Below are 14,429 nucleotides of genomic sequence, written 5' to 3' on the forward strand. Positions count from 1 at the left end.
TGTACAGCGATATGGTTGGCGGAAGACATGCTCCCATGGTGTAGCTGGTTTGCACATTGCTCTTATACCTCCGTTACCAACGGGAGATATGCAAAGGTCGTGAGTTCAATCCTCACTGGGAGCAATAAATCTTTTTGCGCACTTCGCCACCCTTTTTGCCCCGTGTCACACACTGCGCGTTTCAACGGTTTTTTTTTTGGGCTGGCTCTAGCATCCCAAAAAGAGTGATGAAGAAAGAGTCGCTCGCTTACAGTGGTGCGTGCACAGAATTCGGAGCAACTTTCTTCTGCCACTAAGGTCGCAGGGATCATGATCATCAGTGAGTTGAGACAGGCGAGGAACACATCTAGCGGAGTGAGAGGTATGCAACCATTATGACTGACTTCTGAATAAACGTTAAAACGTTTCTTGACTTCAATCTGGCTCAAGCATCATTTGGGCGATGACTACAAATTCTCCAAAGCTGGTGATTTTCCCCCTCGTGCCTGCAGACGCTGTACTCGACTTGGCCTTTTAGAATCCTCGCTCAAGCTGGGATTCGAGCTCTCTCTGCAAACATCAGCAGTGAGAGGACGTACTCGAACTGACATGACATCAATTGTTTATGGCAGCGGAGGGGCCGTGAAATAGTGTTGCCATGGTTGCAGTCAATAAGAAGCTTACTTGACATATATGGTCGGCTATCCTCGACGATGCCGTGTCGTCCTCATCCATCGAGCACTGCATGCCACCTCTCGTAGTGTTATTACTCGGAAGAACGGCCTGCGCGGCTATTGGCTCCCGGCACTCTGGCGGTTGCGTTACATAGTCAAGTCGTCCTTCTTTCTACATGACTATCTGAGGAAACATCAAGCAACAAGTCACTTTTTCGTATGCCCTTCGATGCTAAGGCGAGCGAAGTGAGGCCGGATAGACCGGAAATTTCAGCCGGGACGGCCCCACATCGGTCACGGCAGCTAAGATGATGCCACGGAGCAGCCCCGTCAATGAATAGTACCGTAACAACCAACAGCAGCCAACCTTAAGGGTCAAGGTTAGAAGTCTTGACGACAGCGGCGGGAGGAGGGCCTTTGGACAACGGTTTACCATGGCAGTGCTCGCTGAGAAAATGACAGTCTGGCTTACGCAGGAGGTTGCATGGAGGACGCAGTCTATTTTTAGCTGACTCGCCGACGATCCGATGCCGAGGTCTCCCACTCAGCCGTTGAAGCCCACGATGCCGTCGGTTCGCTTGTTCACTACAGCCTACTGGAGAGCAATAGTTGATCATGTCCTATAGGCAGCAACGTGTACAGCGATTATTGAGAAGCACCGCCGGTCTTGAGACGGCACCGTCTAGAGGCCAGATAATCGCTGAGGAAGGGTTGGTGCCGCGGCAAGGGACTGCCTGTCACCCTGGTGAGGGGAGCTCTACCTAAGCTTTGAGGTAGGATGACTGAGTCAATTCACTAAGGCGAGCAAGCTTGTCGAGTCGCCCTACCTATGCTCTCTGCGGGACACCATTGGAGGCGGCATATCGCGCAACCACTATGGCACAGCGGATAAATTCACCAACGGAGACCACAGATAGAGAGATTTGAGACCGGCTTGGAGCTTCCGTAAAGAATCAAGCGCGGAGGGACAGCTGCTGGAAGCACAGAAGAGCTGCGCGAGAGAAAACAAAAGGAAGGCGTTCGTGCCGAATCCAGGGACTGAGCGCGCACGAGCCACTCGCCCACCCGAAGCAAGCAAACGGCCATCGCTCAGTGGCTCAAACGCTGAAAGCAGTCCACTGCTAGCGGAGTCGTGCCTTAACCGTAACCCCCGTGGACACCTAGCCCAGTGGTAAGGCACCTTGAGACTTGGAGAGCTTGGGCAGGTGGGCAGCCAGCCCGGTACTTCCCCCCTCGCGGATACACCAGCGGGGGCGGGAAGCTGCGGCAGTTGGGCAGGTACCTCGAGTCTGGGCAGGTACATGCCGGTGACTGTCCAGCGACCTACCCGTTCTGGGTGTTCTGTCTAAAAAGTGGACCTCGGACCTCAAGCATCCATCGCGGGAGGTCGAAAGGACACATTGTACCAGAAGTCATCCACGCTACCATACCTTGCTTGCCTTGCCTTACCTTTGCGTTCAGGACAACTTGCCCTCCTTTCTCCGTTCCCTTCCTTCGACACTTCAAAGTCGTTCTTCGCTTTTCTCTCCGGTCACCACACCAACAGCTCACGGCCTTGTCTCTTTTTACCAACGCCAACGACCAATCCGTCAATTCTGTTTTTCCTTTCGTCGTCGCAAACCTGCCGCCCAACCTAAAGCCGCCGAAACGTCAAGGCTAGCCCTCGGATCCTCAGCTGCGGTTAACCCTCTTTTGTTTTTTTCGGTTTCGACACCAACACCCTCCACCAGACCAACCATCGCCTCTGCCGACGGCTTCTCGACCAGGATAATTAGAGAGCGAAACAGCTGGTCTGTCTGTACCTTTTTGTGCAACAGCCGCGTCCACCAACCCTTGCGACCTTCCCTTCCGATCATTCCCTCATCGCGATGGCTCAGCAAAGAGGCCCGTCCTACGGCTTGGGCGCCGGTGGCCCCCCGTCCTTTGGCGGTTCGAGTATGGACAACGAGGAATCCAGCCCTCTGGACATGATCCGCCAGCAGACGAGCAAGATTGAGGATATGTTGGACACTCTCAGCGAGCCCGTCAAGCCGTGAGTTGGACCCTTGGTCTTGGCAGGGAGCTTGCCGAAAAGCTCGTGACTTTTGGAGCCATGCTGACGAGGGTCTCGCGATAGCTACTTGCCCGCCATCGGCCGCTTTCTGATTGTTGTCACCTTTCTTGAGGATGCCCTCAGAATTATCACCCAGTGGAGCGACCAGCTGCTTTACCTGCACGACTACCGACACAGTACGTCTTCTAGCCTACGACCGACAAGTGATCGCGTGCTAACATGCTGTAGTCCCCTCCGGTATTACGCATTTGTTCCTCATTACCAACGTCGTCGCCATGACCGCCTGCTCTGTTCTCGTCATCATCCGCAAGTACTCCGACTACGCCGTCGCCGGTCTCATGGCCGTCGTCGTCACCCAGGCCCTCGGATACGGCCTGATCTTTGACCTCAACTTCTTCCTGCGCAACCTGTCCGTCATTGGTGGCCTGCTCATGGTTCTTTCCGACTCATGGGTTCGCAAGACCAAGGCATTTGCCGGCCTGCCCACCCTTGACGAGAAGGACCGCAAGATGTACTTCCAGCTTGCTGGCCGTGTCCTGTTGATCTTCCTCTTTGTTGGCTTCATCTTCAGCGGCTCCTGGTCCGTCTGGCGCATCATCACCTCCCTGATTGGCTTTGTTGCTTGCGTCATGGTTGTCGTCGGATTCAAGGCCAAGTTCAGCGCCACCCTCCTGGTCCTGATTCTCAGCATCTTCAACATCCTCGTCAACAACTTCTGGACTGTAGGTTATGCTCTGCCCCACCCGCTGTTCTCCGTGCTAATGTGTTCCTAGCTCCACGAGCACCACCCCCACAAGGACTTCGCCAAGTACGACTTCTTCCAGATCCTCTCTATTGTCGGCGGTCTCCTGCTGCTCGTCAACAGCGGCCCCGGCCAGTTCTCCATTGACGAGAAGAAGAAGGTTTACTAGAGAAAAAAAACACCAAAGCCCGGCTTCGGACGGGCAGAAGGAGTTTGGAGAAGAACGCGACCAGCAACAATTTGCTGGTTTCTTGGCATTACGAACGGCATTCAAAAGGTTGCACTTCCCGCACTGCGATTACGGTTGGCGGGGTTACGGGATCACATCGTGGCATATATGGATTGTAGACAGGAGCACAATAGTTGATACGGAAAGCTGCGTGCTTGAAATGGAAGATATATTCATGTTCAAAGTGGTGTTGAATTGCTGTTTCGAGGACTAGTTACTTCCGTGCCACTGCAGTTGTGTATAATGGTATTCTGCACTAACATCGACGGGAGGCGTTGCCAAGCACTGAGACTTGGGACATCGGTTCCCCTCCGCGGCGACTTGCATCTACGGCGGCTCTTCCCACTTGGAGGGGGACACAGCATCGGTTTGCGTCGTCTGCCATTGGATGGTGCGATTCAAGTGGATCACATGCAGGCTTAGTTGGTGAACCCCCCTCCTTTTGGGCCAGAGAGAGAGACTGCAGCATCGAAGCCTCTCACTTCCTTGTCATTACACAAGGAAAGGTTCTGTACCATGGTAGCTGAGGTCATCGCGAGAAAAGGTTTATGAGTAACCTTGTTCAACTACTCTTGATTCTCGCTTGAACAATTCCGTTGCATTTTGCAATGCTAGGTATAGTTTCTTATATGATTACCTCTTGGGGTTATTTATACAAGGATTACTTACTCGGTCTCTTTTTCATTATCCTCGTCCTTTGCTATATATTGTACTTCAAAGTCTGACTTCCCTCTGGCTTTGAACTCGTCTATATGTCGTTACTCGGCTATTTTTCAGTGACTATGTCTGTATAAGCGTCCTGACTTGATTGCGGTTCAGATGAGGATGCTCAAGTGAGCAACTTGGCAACCCGCGCGCATGGCGGCGCTGACGGAGGGGCTTTTAGGGGTAGCTGTACGCCACGGTGATAGACAGACCTTAAGAGGCTGACAGGGAAGGATTAGTTTACCAGCGATATATGTTGGGAGGGAAAGGTGGGGGGTGGGAGGTGGTCGAGCTGGTGGAGGGGAATTTCAAGGAGGACTTAGTGGGGATTGGTTATTGCTGGCACATCTCCTACTGTGTTAATGAGCTTGTTGTTGCCAGGGAACTTGCTGATCAGGATTTCGGAAGAGATTTCGGAAGAGGACAGCTTCACATATTCTCTTGAAAGGTACCTTAGCAAAGGCGGCAAAAACATCCACCTCACCCTCTCGCGCGTCTGGCCCACGACCTTTCCCAATCTTGACACAAGCCGTCCGGCTTCACCACGAACAACCACACACAAACGGGACCCAGCAAACCGCCAGACTTCAACAGCTCTCTCCCCTCTCTCGGACCCGCCTGCCTGGCCTGCCTCCTCAACCCAGCCCGACGCAAACGACCCCCAGCTCGGCGGACCCCCAAGAAGCTGGCGTCTCAGACCTCGACATGTAAGCTTCCTCCAGACCCTTCCGTCTTCAGGGTTATCCGGCGTGGACCTCGACATCGGGGCCTTGGTCGTCTTCCTGCGCAGGTGCTTGTTTCTCCGCCAGAGTCCATTAGAGAGCAACAGCACCAAAAGCTCTGATTTCAAGGTCGCCGTCCAAGGACAGAAATGCCAGACAACGGCAACCCCAATGGGGCAGCAAGGCATACCAAAGACGAACAGTCATCAGTATCACCGTCGATAACGAGGACACTCGCGTTCCACACATCCTACGTCCCCGTCCCCATCTAATGGGTAGAATAACCGCCCACCGTAACGAGGGTACACTCCCTTCTCCTCCGGCGCCTCCAATCAAGCACATCTCAACACATGTATTACCCTCACACCTCTAGGATAGGACATCGATATCAAGTTGACCGTCCAACCCGCGTAACCTGAGCATCCTCGCCCCCTCGGTCGCCCGCTGGCGCGCGTGGGAGGATGTAAGGAAGAAGTACCGCAAAAGTTTCGACCTTTACAGGGTCTCAGGCTCGCCGTTTAAGGGCGCTACGGGTGTATTGCACAGCTGCCATACTCGGCCGAGGGGTGACGGGACGATGTCATCCTGCCTGTCTTGGTTACAGGGCTGAGAAGCAAGACGGAGAGACTGTACGAGCAGGTTGCGGAAAAGTGTCTGATGCACAACGGCAACACGACTTGTCAGGGGACAGCTCATGAAGTGAGTCATTACGATTTTGAAGGGCCTGTCAACTTGAAAGGCATTGTCACACCTAGAACATCACAACATGGCATAAGGGGCAAACGTGAGGTAATGACCTCGCCTGTCATGCATTCTCTGATAAAGCGACTTGCGGTGAAGAGCGTCGAAGGAAGGTAATCCACAAGCAAAGGTCGTGATGTCGATACGCCTCTCCCCTTTCCCGAAGCAAGTAAGAAAAAGAGTAAAAATATAAAGACACTGCCGGCGGACTGTTTGGTATTACCAAACGTCGCACGCGGCTTTCTCAATCCCCCCAAATTCCTGTTTTCCCTAATTGCCCCTTCCATCGCGCAAGATTCATATCAGGTCATGATACTCTCCAGGGGGAGATGAGTGAAGTTTTCGGGCGTTTTGTTTTTCTCTGTGAGAGCCAGAACCAAAGCGACGACAATAAAAGTATGTGACGATTGTTGCGCATTGCACGTGAGAAAGATGCCCCGACCAGAACATTGCGAAAAGCTTTGGCGTTGGCGGGTCATGTTTTACAACGACTCCACCGTTTCCTCTAAGCGCAAGTCTGGGCCTGGAGCGAGTTGGGTCGCACTCCGTCGGCGAATCGGACACCGGATCGGGATGCGTGTCCGCTGGATATGGTCGGCTTGCCCTTTCGTAGGATCGTCTTCTTCGAGTCAGGGGGAGACGAAGAAAACGTCGGTTTCGTGGGTGAAATCGAAGACGGGCCTGCAGACGAGGAGGATGTCTGGAGGCGTTCCGCAGACCCGTCGGATTGTCATTCGATACCGTGCTGCTGCTTGAGCTGCGCTAAACTAGCGCGGCGGGCCTCGAGGTCCTCTTTTGACTTGAGCATCTTCTCTGGCTGGTGGTACAGAACTGCGATGTGTTAGCAAGGACGGACGACGTGACGGTGGGGAGTCGGCGACGCGACGTACCGATGAGGTATCGGTTCTGGAAGTTGAAGCCGTTGAGCTTGTCGCAGGCTTGCTTCGCATCCATTACGTCTTCATAGACAACGAAGGCGGTGCCCTTGGTGCCGCTGGCAATGCCCTGGCGCACCTGTCTGTTGAATAGTTAGTTATGCGTGTCGTGATCGATATCGAAGCAAGGTGCGTACCGGATCGGGCCAAATTTTCCGAACAGGTCGAACAACTCCTCTGGAGTTACGTTGTAGCTGTCGTCGCGTTAGTCATCGTGATTGTCGTCATGGTCGATGTCGATGTCGATGTCGGGTCGACGATCGTCGTGTAGAGGCTTACCTCAAGTTCTTCACGAACAGAGCTCTGCAGGAACAGTCAGCCATGTCTGTCATAACGCAACACAATGAAGGTAACATCGATTGGGACCCGGGGTAGGAGTCAAGATCAAAGGCCGGACGGCATGGGCCGTGGGGTGACCTCGCCCGGCTCCGGGTCTCGTGCCAGGGAAGAAGGGCGTGTTGGCTGACGGTACCGGGCAGGGCGAATTGAAGGAGAATTCGGACTCACCGGTTGACTTCTGGGGCTAATTTACCGCCGCGACTACTCATCTCTCGATGCTCGGTGACGCTGGGAATTCGGATCGGGTTGGTGAACGCTCGGAAAAACGACAAGGACGCGCTGGTTGATGGGGGAAGGGCGGGAAGATTGAGATAGGATCTGGAAGTTCTAGGAATGGAAAACGGGGAGCAGGCAGAGTAAATGAGGCGACGGACCGGCGGCAGTGCAAGGATTGGGTGAAAGCGCCCACGTGACACGATACGCCCCACCCACCGTCACGCGGTGGACCACTCATCATGCGTCCCGTCATCAAAAGGCAGTTGCGATCGGTACGTACCGACCGCACCTGCCCAAGCAATTGAACTCTGTTGACTGCAGCGCCTGCCTCTGCAATGCATCAAGGTCCAGGTTGTCGTCGATACGTACCCGCTTCGGCTTTCCGTAGACGTGTCACCGAACGCCCTATCTCCGTCGTACTTCCAATTACTGCCATTGAGGGAGGCGCACTACATGCCCAACTGTCACTGACTGGCTACAATTGCGCAGCTCCCTATGCAACAGGTCTCCGCTCACTAATGAGAACGATGCTCGTAATGGATGCGTTGGGCTGGGATAGAACCACATCGCTCGCTCCTGCAAGCTGGCCGACATGTCACTGCCGTCCGTCCAGGAGAGTTCACTGCAAGTAGCATCCGGCGTAGCAGGCGGATGCACTGAACTGAAGCCGGGCGTTGCACGGTTGCTGCAGCTGCAAGTCCAGCGGGAATGTTTCCGGGCCTCGACTAGACCTGCCATGTCTGCGGCCTCAACATGAGGTGTCCAATGGAAGTCAGGGTACCCAGGTGTGAGTACTGCAGAGTACAGGCTGGAAACGTGAGCAGCCTGAGACCGCTGGGACGAAAACACTGGCCTGCCTGCTATGTACCTACACAGCGGAGATAGAGTTACGAAAGCCTGAGCACGCCATGTTTCTTGCTGCAATCATTGCAACGACACGGTGGGACACGCTCGAGCAGCCGATTCCCATGCACTGGTTCCTCAGGTTCGCGTTGCGTCCGCTCACTCCTCAGTGTCCTTATCCAGTCCCAGTCCCAGTCCCAGTCCCAGTCTCAGTCAATGGAAGGTTGGTGAAGAGTGGACCTGGACGAGTCACACGATCGGGCTCAAGATTGCGTAACTTGATCAATGCGATAGGAGCCTGCCAGCCGGGCCGCTGTATCTGGCCTCTTATCCCTTCCCTATCAGTAGTATCGCATAATCCGGGGTACGCAGGCTCTGGAAAGCCACCCTGGACGCTGCCGTTGGGTTCGAGAAGGTGACTTGGAACTTGTTGCTGTTGGACACTGATTGACTGATGGGATGAGCTAAGGCAAGGTACCTCGCCGTTCGTTACCTTGCCTTGCCTGCTGCAGCGGCTTGGCTTGGCTGTCCTGGGCTGGCTGTGGACACTGACGGAGATAGATAATGATAAGCATCTCCAATAAGTTGGGCCAACGTGGTTCATCGCTACACGCCGTAACGCTGGCATGGCAGGCCAGGCTCTCCCTCATATTTGTACCTGAGTTGCATGTCTGTACCCCCCCAACTGAGATACTGATCAACAAACAAGACCGCAACCCCAAGCCACCACGACGATGGCTACCCGGGCCGCCGTTTTTTGTCACCCGTTGTTATTTACCTACATGTTTCACCTCAGCCCTGTGCCAACGGAAGAGTTGCTCTTTTTTCACTGAATGGGTGCTCAAAGAATAGCACCAACCCCTAAGCGGTGTGGCTGTCTTGATGACGCTGCTGCCGAAGGGGACACCGCAAAGAGAAAAAAAAAAGGGTCCCTGGCAGACCAGACCCAGGGGACGGGTTCACTCCGGATGAGGCTAAACAACCACCCAACCGCAGCAGGTCTCTGGGACGAAGGTGCTGCGGAATAGCAACGTCTCCTCCTGAAAACAGACCTCACCAGCACCGTCCACAGTCCCCAAAACGCGGCATTCTCTTATTTGTAGCTGCCACTGCGCATTTCAGGTTTCTTCCCCTGCATTGAAATTTCTTTGACACCGCAATGGACTGCCATTGACCGCCCACAGCGGACAATGGCCTTCCTCAACGGCCCTGGTCCACCCCCAAAGTAATCCAATTGCAAAAAGGCCAACCACGACCTACCTCTCTCCTTTGACGTCGGAGCCAAGGAGCTTCAACCTCTGCTCTTCAGGTGCCTTCTCACTGCACCTCAAACCCGTCTTCGGAACATCTCACTTCCTTCCAAAATATCTCTCCCGACTTCAAATTTTTCATCCTCCTCAATTCTTCCATCACACACACTCGCACTCCTACTACACCACCAAACCCACACCATCGCCTTAGACGACATACACCAGCAATGGCGCCTGCACTAGCACCCGACCACTTCGTCGGTTTTGACGTATCCGACGACGACAAGCCCTTCCTCCTCAACGTTCTGGCCCATCCCGGCACTCCCTGGGAGGAAAAGGCGGTCGTTTCTGACATTTGCCTCTTCAGCGGCTTCGAAGACTGGTACCTGAAGCTGGAGTGTGCGGCCTCAATCAGAGACAACCGCCCGCCTCCTGCCTCCGAGCTCGATGCCCGAGATGTTCTGGCCTTCGTCCCGCGTCCGACCAAGGCCGCACTAGCTAACGAGGAGCTGCGTAAGGGCTGGGCCGCTACCGACCAGTCCATCAAGAACCTGTCGGCCATGCTTCGGGCCCATCGGTCAGGCCTCACTGCATCGCCCCAGCCCGTCGAGAAGGACCAGCGAGTTATCAAGCGAGAGGGTGGTCTGAAGCGGGAGCGTGACGATGACGCAACTGAGGCCCCCCGGCGAGTCAAGCGACAGAGAACCGCGCCCAAGGCCACCTCTCACTACTTTGCGCCTCCGGGTCATGAGCAAGCACAGCAGCAATCGGCATCCACATCCCCGGCCGGTAGTGAACAACCCGATCCCTCGGCAATCATCCGTCACGGCATCGCTACACCGCGCAACAGCCCCCGCAAGTCCAACAACCCTGAGTCTGCAAATGCAAGCGCCTCTGGTCCGTCGGAGTCCAGCAGCAGTATTCAGACAGCAGCCAGCCAGGCAAATGGAGGCAATGACGACATCGCCGGCGATTTAAAAGGCAATGGCCCGCAGACAGCCAGGGATCTTCGGGCAGAGAAGCCATCCTGGCCCACCCGACTGTCTCCGTCCCCATCGCCGTCCCCGACGACCTCATCCGGCCCCTTGTCCCCCCTGGATTTGAGCCATGTCAAATCGGAGGAGTAGGCGGGCCTTCGCCCAAACGGAAGACTGCTGTCATGTCGCCCTTTTTTACACAATCCCCAGCGAAGCAATCGCCCAAGCAGTCTCCGAAAAAGCGAAATGGCCTTGTCTCAACTATTCCCTTTCCGCCGCTCTCAGCTCCGCGATTTGGTCTTATTCAGGAAGAAATGGCCCATGAGCCCTTTTGGCTATTGGTCGTCGTTACTTATCTCGTCAAAACAGCGGGCACGCTGGCTATTCCTACGTTTTACAAGATCAAAGAGAAGTACCCTACGCCTGCCGCCCTGGCTGAGGCAGACCCAACTACCATTATGAATATGACGCACCACCTGGGTCTTTCTGTTGTCAGAACGGCAGCGATTCAGCGATACGCACGATTGTGGTTAGAGAGACCACCTACGGCGGGAGTCCTTCATAGAGTGAAGAACTACGACAAACGAGATAGTCTATTCAATGCCATTATGCAACATACGGAGGACGAGCACGAGGAGGAACACACTACACCAGCCGCTACAGACGACTCTTGGGAAATGGGCCACTTCACCCAAGGCAAATACGCACTTGACAGCTGGCGCATCTTCTGCCGCGACGAACTCCTCGGGCGGGCGCAAGACTGGAATGGCAAGGGCGCGGCACCCAACTTCCAGCCCGAGTGGATGAGAGTACGACCCGACGACAAGGAGCTTCGGGCGTGTCTGCGGTGGATGTGGATGCGAGAGGGGTGGGAATGGGACCCCGTCACCGGCGAGAAGATGGTTCTGCGCGAAGAGATGCGGAATGCCGTCAACGAGAGACGGGTGGAATATGACGAAGTCGGCGGGCTCAAGATCGTCGACGAGCCGCGATCAGAGTGAGCCGGATTGTTTTTGGGAAGTTATGAGGTCCTTTGTTATTGATGAGGCTAGATACGATGATGGTTGATACCCGCACCGGTTGGGTGCACTGCGCCTTGAATACGACGATAGATGAGCTGCTGGTATAACGGCAGACGGCAGTGAAATAGTATACAGTGAACAGTAAAACAATGGCATGACCAACGTTCAGTCAGCTCGCTGAGCTGAGCACGATACTTCGTTAGTGACCACTCACATAACAAGGTTAGGCGAAGGGTGCCAGCTAAGGTTTTGCTTCAACCAACGTCTATGAAGTCTACCCTTCCCATCCCGGCGCCCACAACCTGGTAGTTGCGCCCTCACCGCCAATGGCCTTGTATTAATGCTTCGACATCCTCGTGGTTTAGTGCCACCCTTCTTTTAAACATGTGCGGAAGCTAAAAACTCTCGTCACCCCGGCCGGTTCTGAATGTGTAGCCTCAGCTCACCGTGGCGGGGTTCATTGCATCTGAGGCCAAGTACTTTTATTAAATGCATTACGTTCAAACCGTGTATATGAACATGCTGGAATGATTCTCGTACCTTGGGCGCGATTCTGATGCGTTGTAGTCTCTAAAAGGCAGGTTAGTGTGAACCCCCCGCGCCTGCCTCGGATCTCGCCCAGCGGCGCCCCGCACCGTCCTTGCGCAGGCTTCGGGTTCCCCCGCCCAAGTATGGTGGAAGCGAACCCCTGTCCCCCACTGCTGCTGCTGCTGCTGCCGCGGCGGCGGCGTCCCATCTCCGCCTGCGGCCTTTCGCATTTAGCGCTGCGACCCCACCTCTTACAGCGCAAACAATCCCGCATCAGGGGAGGCCGCAGTTCAGGTACATAATCGCAAGACAATCGTTTCCCGTTCCCGTCTTCCCGTTCCTCCCCTTCTCTGTCCTTTGAAGAAGAAGAAAACCTCTCGCAGCTTTTCTTTCTTTTCTCTCTCATCCTTTGATATACTCAGGACCGGCACAATGGGGTCGCAGATTGACTCGCAAGACGAGTTCACCGTCCTCGTGACCGGCTTCGGCGTACGTTCAGCACACACCCGTCCATCCCCACCGCCCGCCCGTCTTTTTCCCCGAGTCTGCCCCTCACCACCAGATCGTCACTGCCCCGCCATTGCGACGATGAACATCATTGTCACTCCTCCCGGTCCTCCGAGCACACGAGCCAGAAACTCCCTTCAATTACCTCCCGCTCCTTCTGCTACACCACACACACCCAGCTAACATAACCAACCCGCAACAGCCCTTCAAGGTCCAATACCCCGTGAATCCTTCCTGGGAAATCGCCCACTCCCTGCCCGCGTACCTCCCGCCCCTCCGCGCAAAGAACCCCAAAGACCACCCCTCAGAAACGACGACGACAACAACAACATCACGACCCCTTCCGCCCGTCCGCATCCTCGTCCACCCCGAGGCCATCCGCGTAAACTACCAGACCGTCCGCCACCTCGTCCCCCAGCTGTGGGACCCCGCGACGCATCCGCGCATCGACGCCGTTGTGCACATCGGCATGGCCGGCCCGCGCCTCTTCTACTCGGTCGAGCGCCGCGGGCACCGCGACGGCTACGCGTTCCCCGACGTCGACGGCAACCGCCTCGAGGACGAGGAGCGCCGCAAGGAGCAGGGCGAGGGTTGGGTCTGGTACGGCTGTCCGGATGAGATCGAGACCGAGTTCGATTTGGGGGATGTTTTGGGGCGGTGGAAGGCGCATAGTCCGGTATGTTGATTCTCGAAGCCTTTCACACTTCGTGGCCTCCCTTGTAAAGACACATGACGAGCGATGTATTACGGGAAAGATGGTATGTAAGTTGTCCGGCCGCTGACCCTAGACACAGGACCGATCCGACCTCCGCATATCCGAAGACGCGGGCCACTACCTCTGCGACTTCATCTACTTCTCCTCCCTCGCGCACCTCTGGAAGCAGCAGAAGCACCGCCGCGTCGTCTTCCTGCACGTGCCCTCCGACGCGTCCGAGGAGGCCGTCGCGACGGGCACGGAGCTGACGATCCAGCTCATCCGGTCCATCGCCGAAAGCGAGCTGGAGAAGAGGCGGAACAAGGGCGCCGAGAGCGCCGGGGAGGTGGTGGGCGAGAGCGACAAGATTGCCGTCGAGTTGCGGGTCTAATGTGAGATTCTTGTCTTCGGGGTCTTTGGAGGGAGCGGGTTTTCAGTTTCACTCGAAGCATGGTATTTTGGCACAACGGTACATTTATGTGTTTTTGGCTTGACGGCGGAGTGAGGAAGAGAGAGAGGGAAGAAGCATGAGCACGGCAAGGTTTGATTTGGGGTAACATTGCATCCGTTTACTTAGCCTGGAGTTCACCAGTTTCCCGTCTGAGGCGGGGTGTGAGTTGGTAATTGAATTGCATCAGTCTCGAATGAGTTGACGAGAAGCAATGCAACTACCTCACGCGGCACATTTTCTACTAGCCACTCGCCAAATACATGAAGAATAACCAGAAGGCACGCCACTGCCGCATCTGGAATTATCGTAGCCGGGAGTTCTCGTTCGCGCTGCATCCGTCGGACTCGTCGCCTTCTTGAGCCCACATTCTGGCCGCAGGAGACATGAAGCAGGGCGAATGGTTTAGTGGTATAATACTCGCTTAGCATGTGAGTGGTCCAGGGTTCGATTCCCTGTTCGTCCAGTTCTTTTGCTGCTTGACACTATTTTCATGTCTTCTGTCTTTGAAGTTTGTGTATTACTTTTCTTTTTGTGAGATTTGCTTGCGATGGGTGAGAATGGGGTTTTGATGTTGAAGTTGGGGGTTTGAGTTTGGGGGTAAAGGAGTGGGGGCGGGTACGCCGTGTAACCTCAACTCCGCTGCGGAAGTCGGGGCGGAGCACTTTACCAAGTACTATCATTTGAAAAGAAGGAGGTTCTCGTGAATGAGTTTGTGTTGGTGCGGCTTGACTCGATGGTATTGTGAAATGTTAGCTCAGTATGTTAACATCCCTAGTCAACGCAGCTGGCTTGAAGATCTTGACGTGTGTCGTTTTCGTGAGC

At 55.0% G+C, this 14,429-nt stretch overlaps 5 protein-coding genes and 2 non-coding genes across 7 annotated transcripts; 6 read left to right on the top strand and 1 right to left on the bottom strand.

The window, feature by feature from the left end:
* The first annotated feature begins 29 nt into the window (after positions 1 to 29).
* On the top strand, positions 30 to 124 carry COL26b_002026. The gene has a single exon. It is a non-coding gene; the product is annotated as a tRNA-Ile (tRNA).
* A 2,397-nt stretch (positions 125 to 2,521) lies between these two features.
* On the top strand, positions 2,522 to 3,617 carry COL26b_002027 (uncharacterized protein; the record flags this gene model as incomplete). The annotated part of the gene is made up of 4 exons (XM_053174960.1): positions 2,522 to 2,685; positions 2,770 to 2,882; positions 2,935 to 3,428; positions 3,480 to 3,617. The coding sequence occupies 4 exons, from the start codon at positions 2,522 to 2,524 to the stop codon at positions 3,615 to 3,617; spliced, it is 909 nt and encodes a 302-aa protein (XP_053041255.1).
* Positions 3,618 to 6,575: 2,958 nt separating this feature from the next.
* On the bottom strand, positions 6,576 to 7,103 carry COL26b_002028 (uncharacterized protein; the record flags this gene model as incomplete). Its single annotated transcript, XM_053174961.1, has 4 exons — positions 6,576 to 6,676; positions 6,736 to 6,863; positions 6,918 to 6,974; positions 7,060 to 7,103. The coding sequence occupies 4 exons, from the start codon at positions 7,101 to 7,103 to the stop codon at positions 6,576 to 6,578; spliced, it is 330 nt and encodes a 109-aa protein (XP_053041256.1).
* Positions 7,104 to 9,655: 2,552 nt separating this feature from the next.
* Positions 9,656 to 10,555, top strand: COL26b_002029 (uncharacterized protein; the record flags this gene model as incomplete). Its single annotated transcript, XM_053174962.1, has 1 exon — positions 9,656 to 10,555. The coding sequence occupies one exon, from the start codon at positions 9,656 to 9,658 to the stop codon at positions 10,553 to 10,555; it is 900 nt and encodes a 299-aa protein (XP_053041257.1).
* A 164-nt stretch (positions 10,556 to 10,719) lies between these two features.
* Positions 10,720 to 11,406, top strand: COL26b_002030 (uncharacterized protein; the record flags this gene model as incomplete). Its single annotated transcript, XM_053174963.1, has 1 exon — positions 10,720 to 11,406. The coding sequence occupies one exon, from the start codon at positions 10,720 to 10,722 to the stop codon at positions 11,404 to 11,406; it is 687 nt and encodes a 228-aa protein (XP_053041258.1).
* Positions 11,407 to 12,387: 981 nt separating this feature from the next.
* COL26b_002031 (uncharacterized protein) lies at positions 12,388 to 13,547 on the top strand (the record flags this gene model as incomplete). The annotated part of the gene is made up of 3 exons (XM_053174964.1): positions 12,388 to 12,444; positions 12,665 to 13,138; positions 13,257 to 13,547. The coding sequence occupies 3 exons, from the start codon at positions 12,388 to 12,390 to the stop codon at positions 13,545 to 13,547; spliced, it is 822 nt and encodes a 273-aa protein (XP_053041259.1).
* A 451-nt stretch (positions 13,548 to 13,998) lies between these two features.
* Positions 13,999 to 14,070, top strand: COL26b_002032. Its single transcript has one exon. It is a non-coding gene; the product is annotated as a tRNA-Ala (tRNA).
* The last annotated feature ends 359 nt before the right edge of the window (positions 14,071 to 14,429 follow it).

The sequence above is a fragment of the Colletotrichum chrysophilum genome, assembly GCF_026319265.1.
Source record: "Colletotrichum chrysophilum strain AFK26 chromosome Unknown scaffold_9, whole genome shotgun sequence".
Taxonomy (NCBI): Eukaryota; Fungi; Ascomycota; class Sordariomycetes; order Glomerellales; family Glomerellaceae; genus Colletotrichum; species Colletotrichum chrysophilum.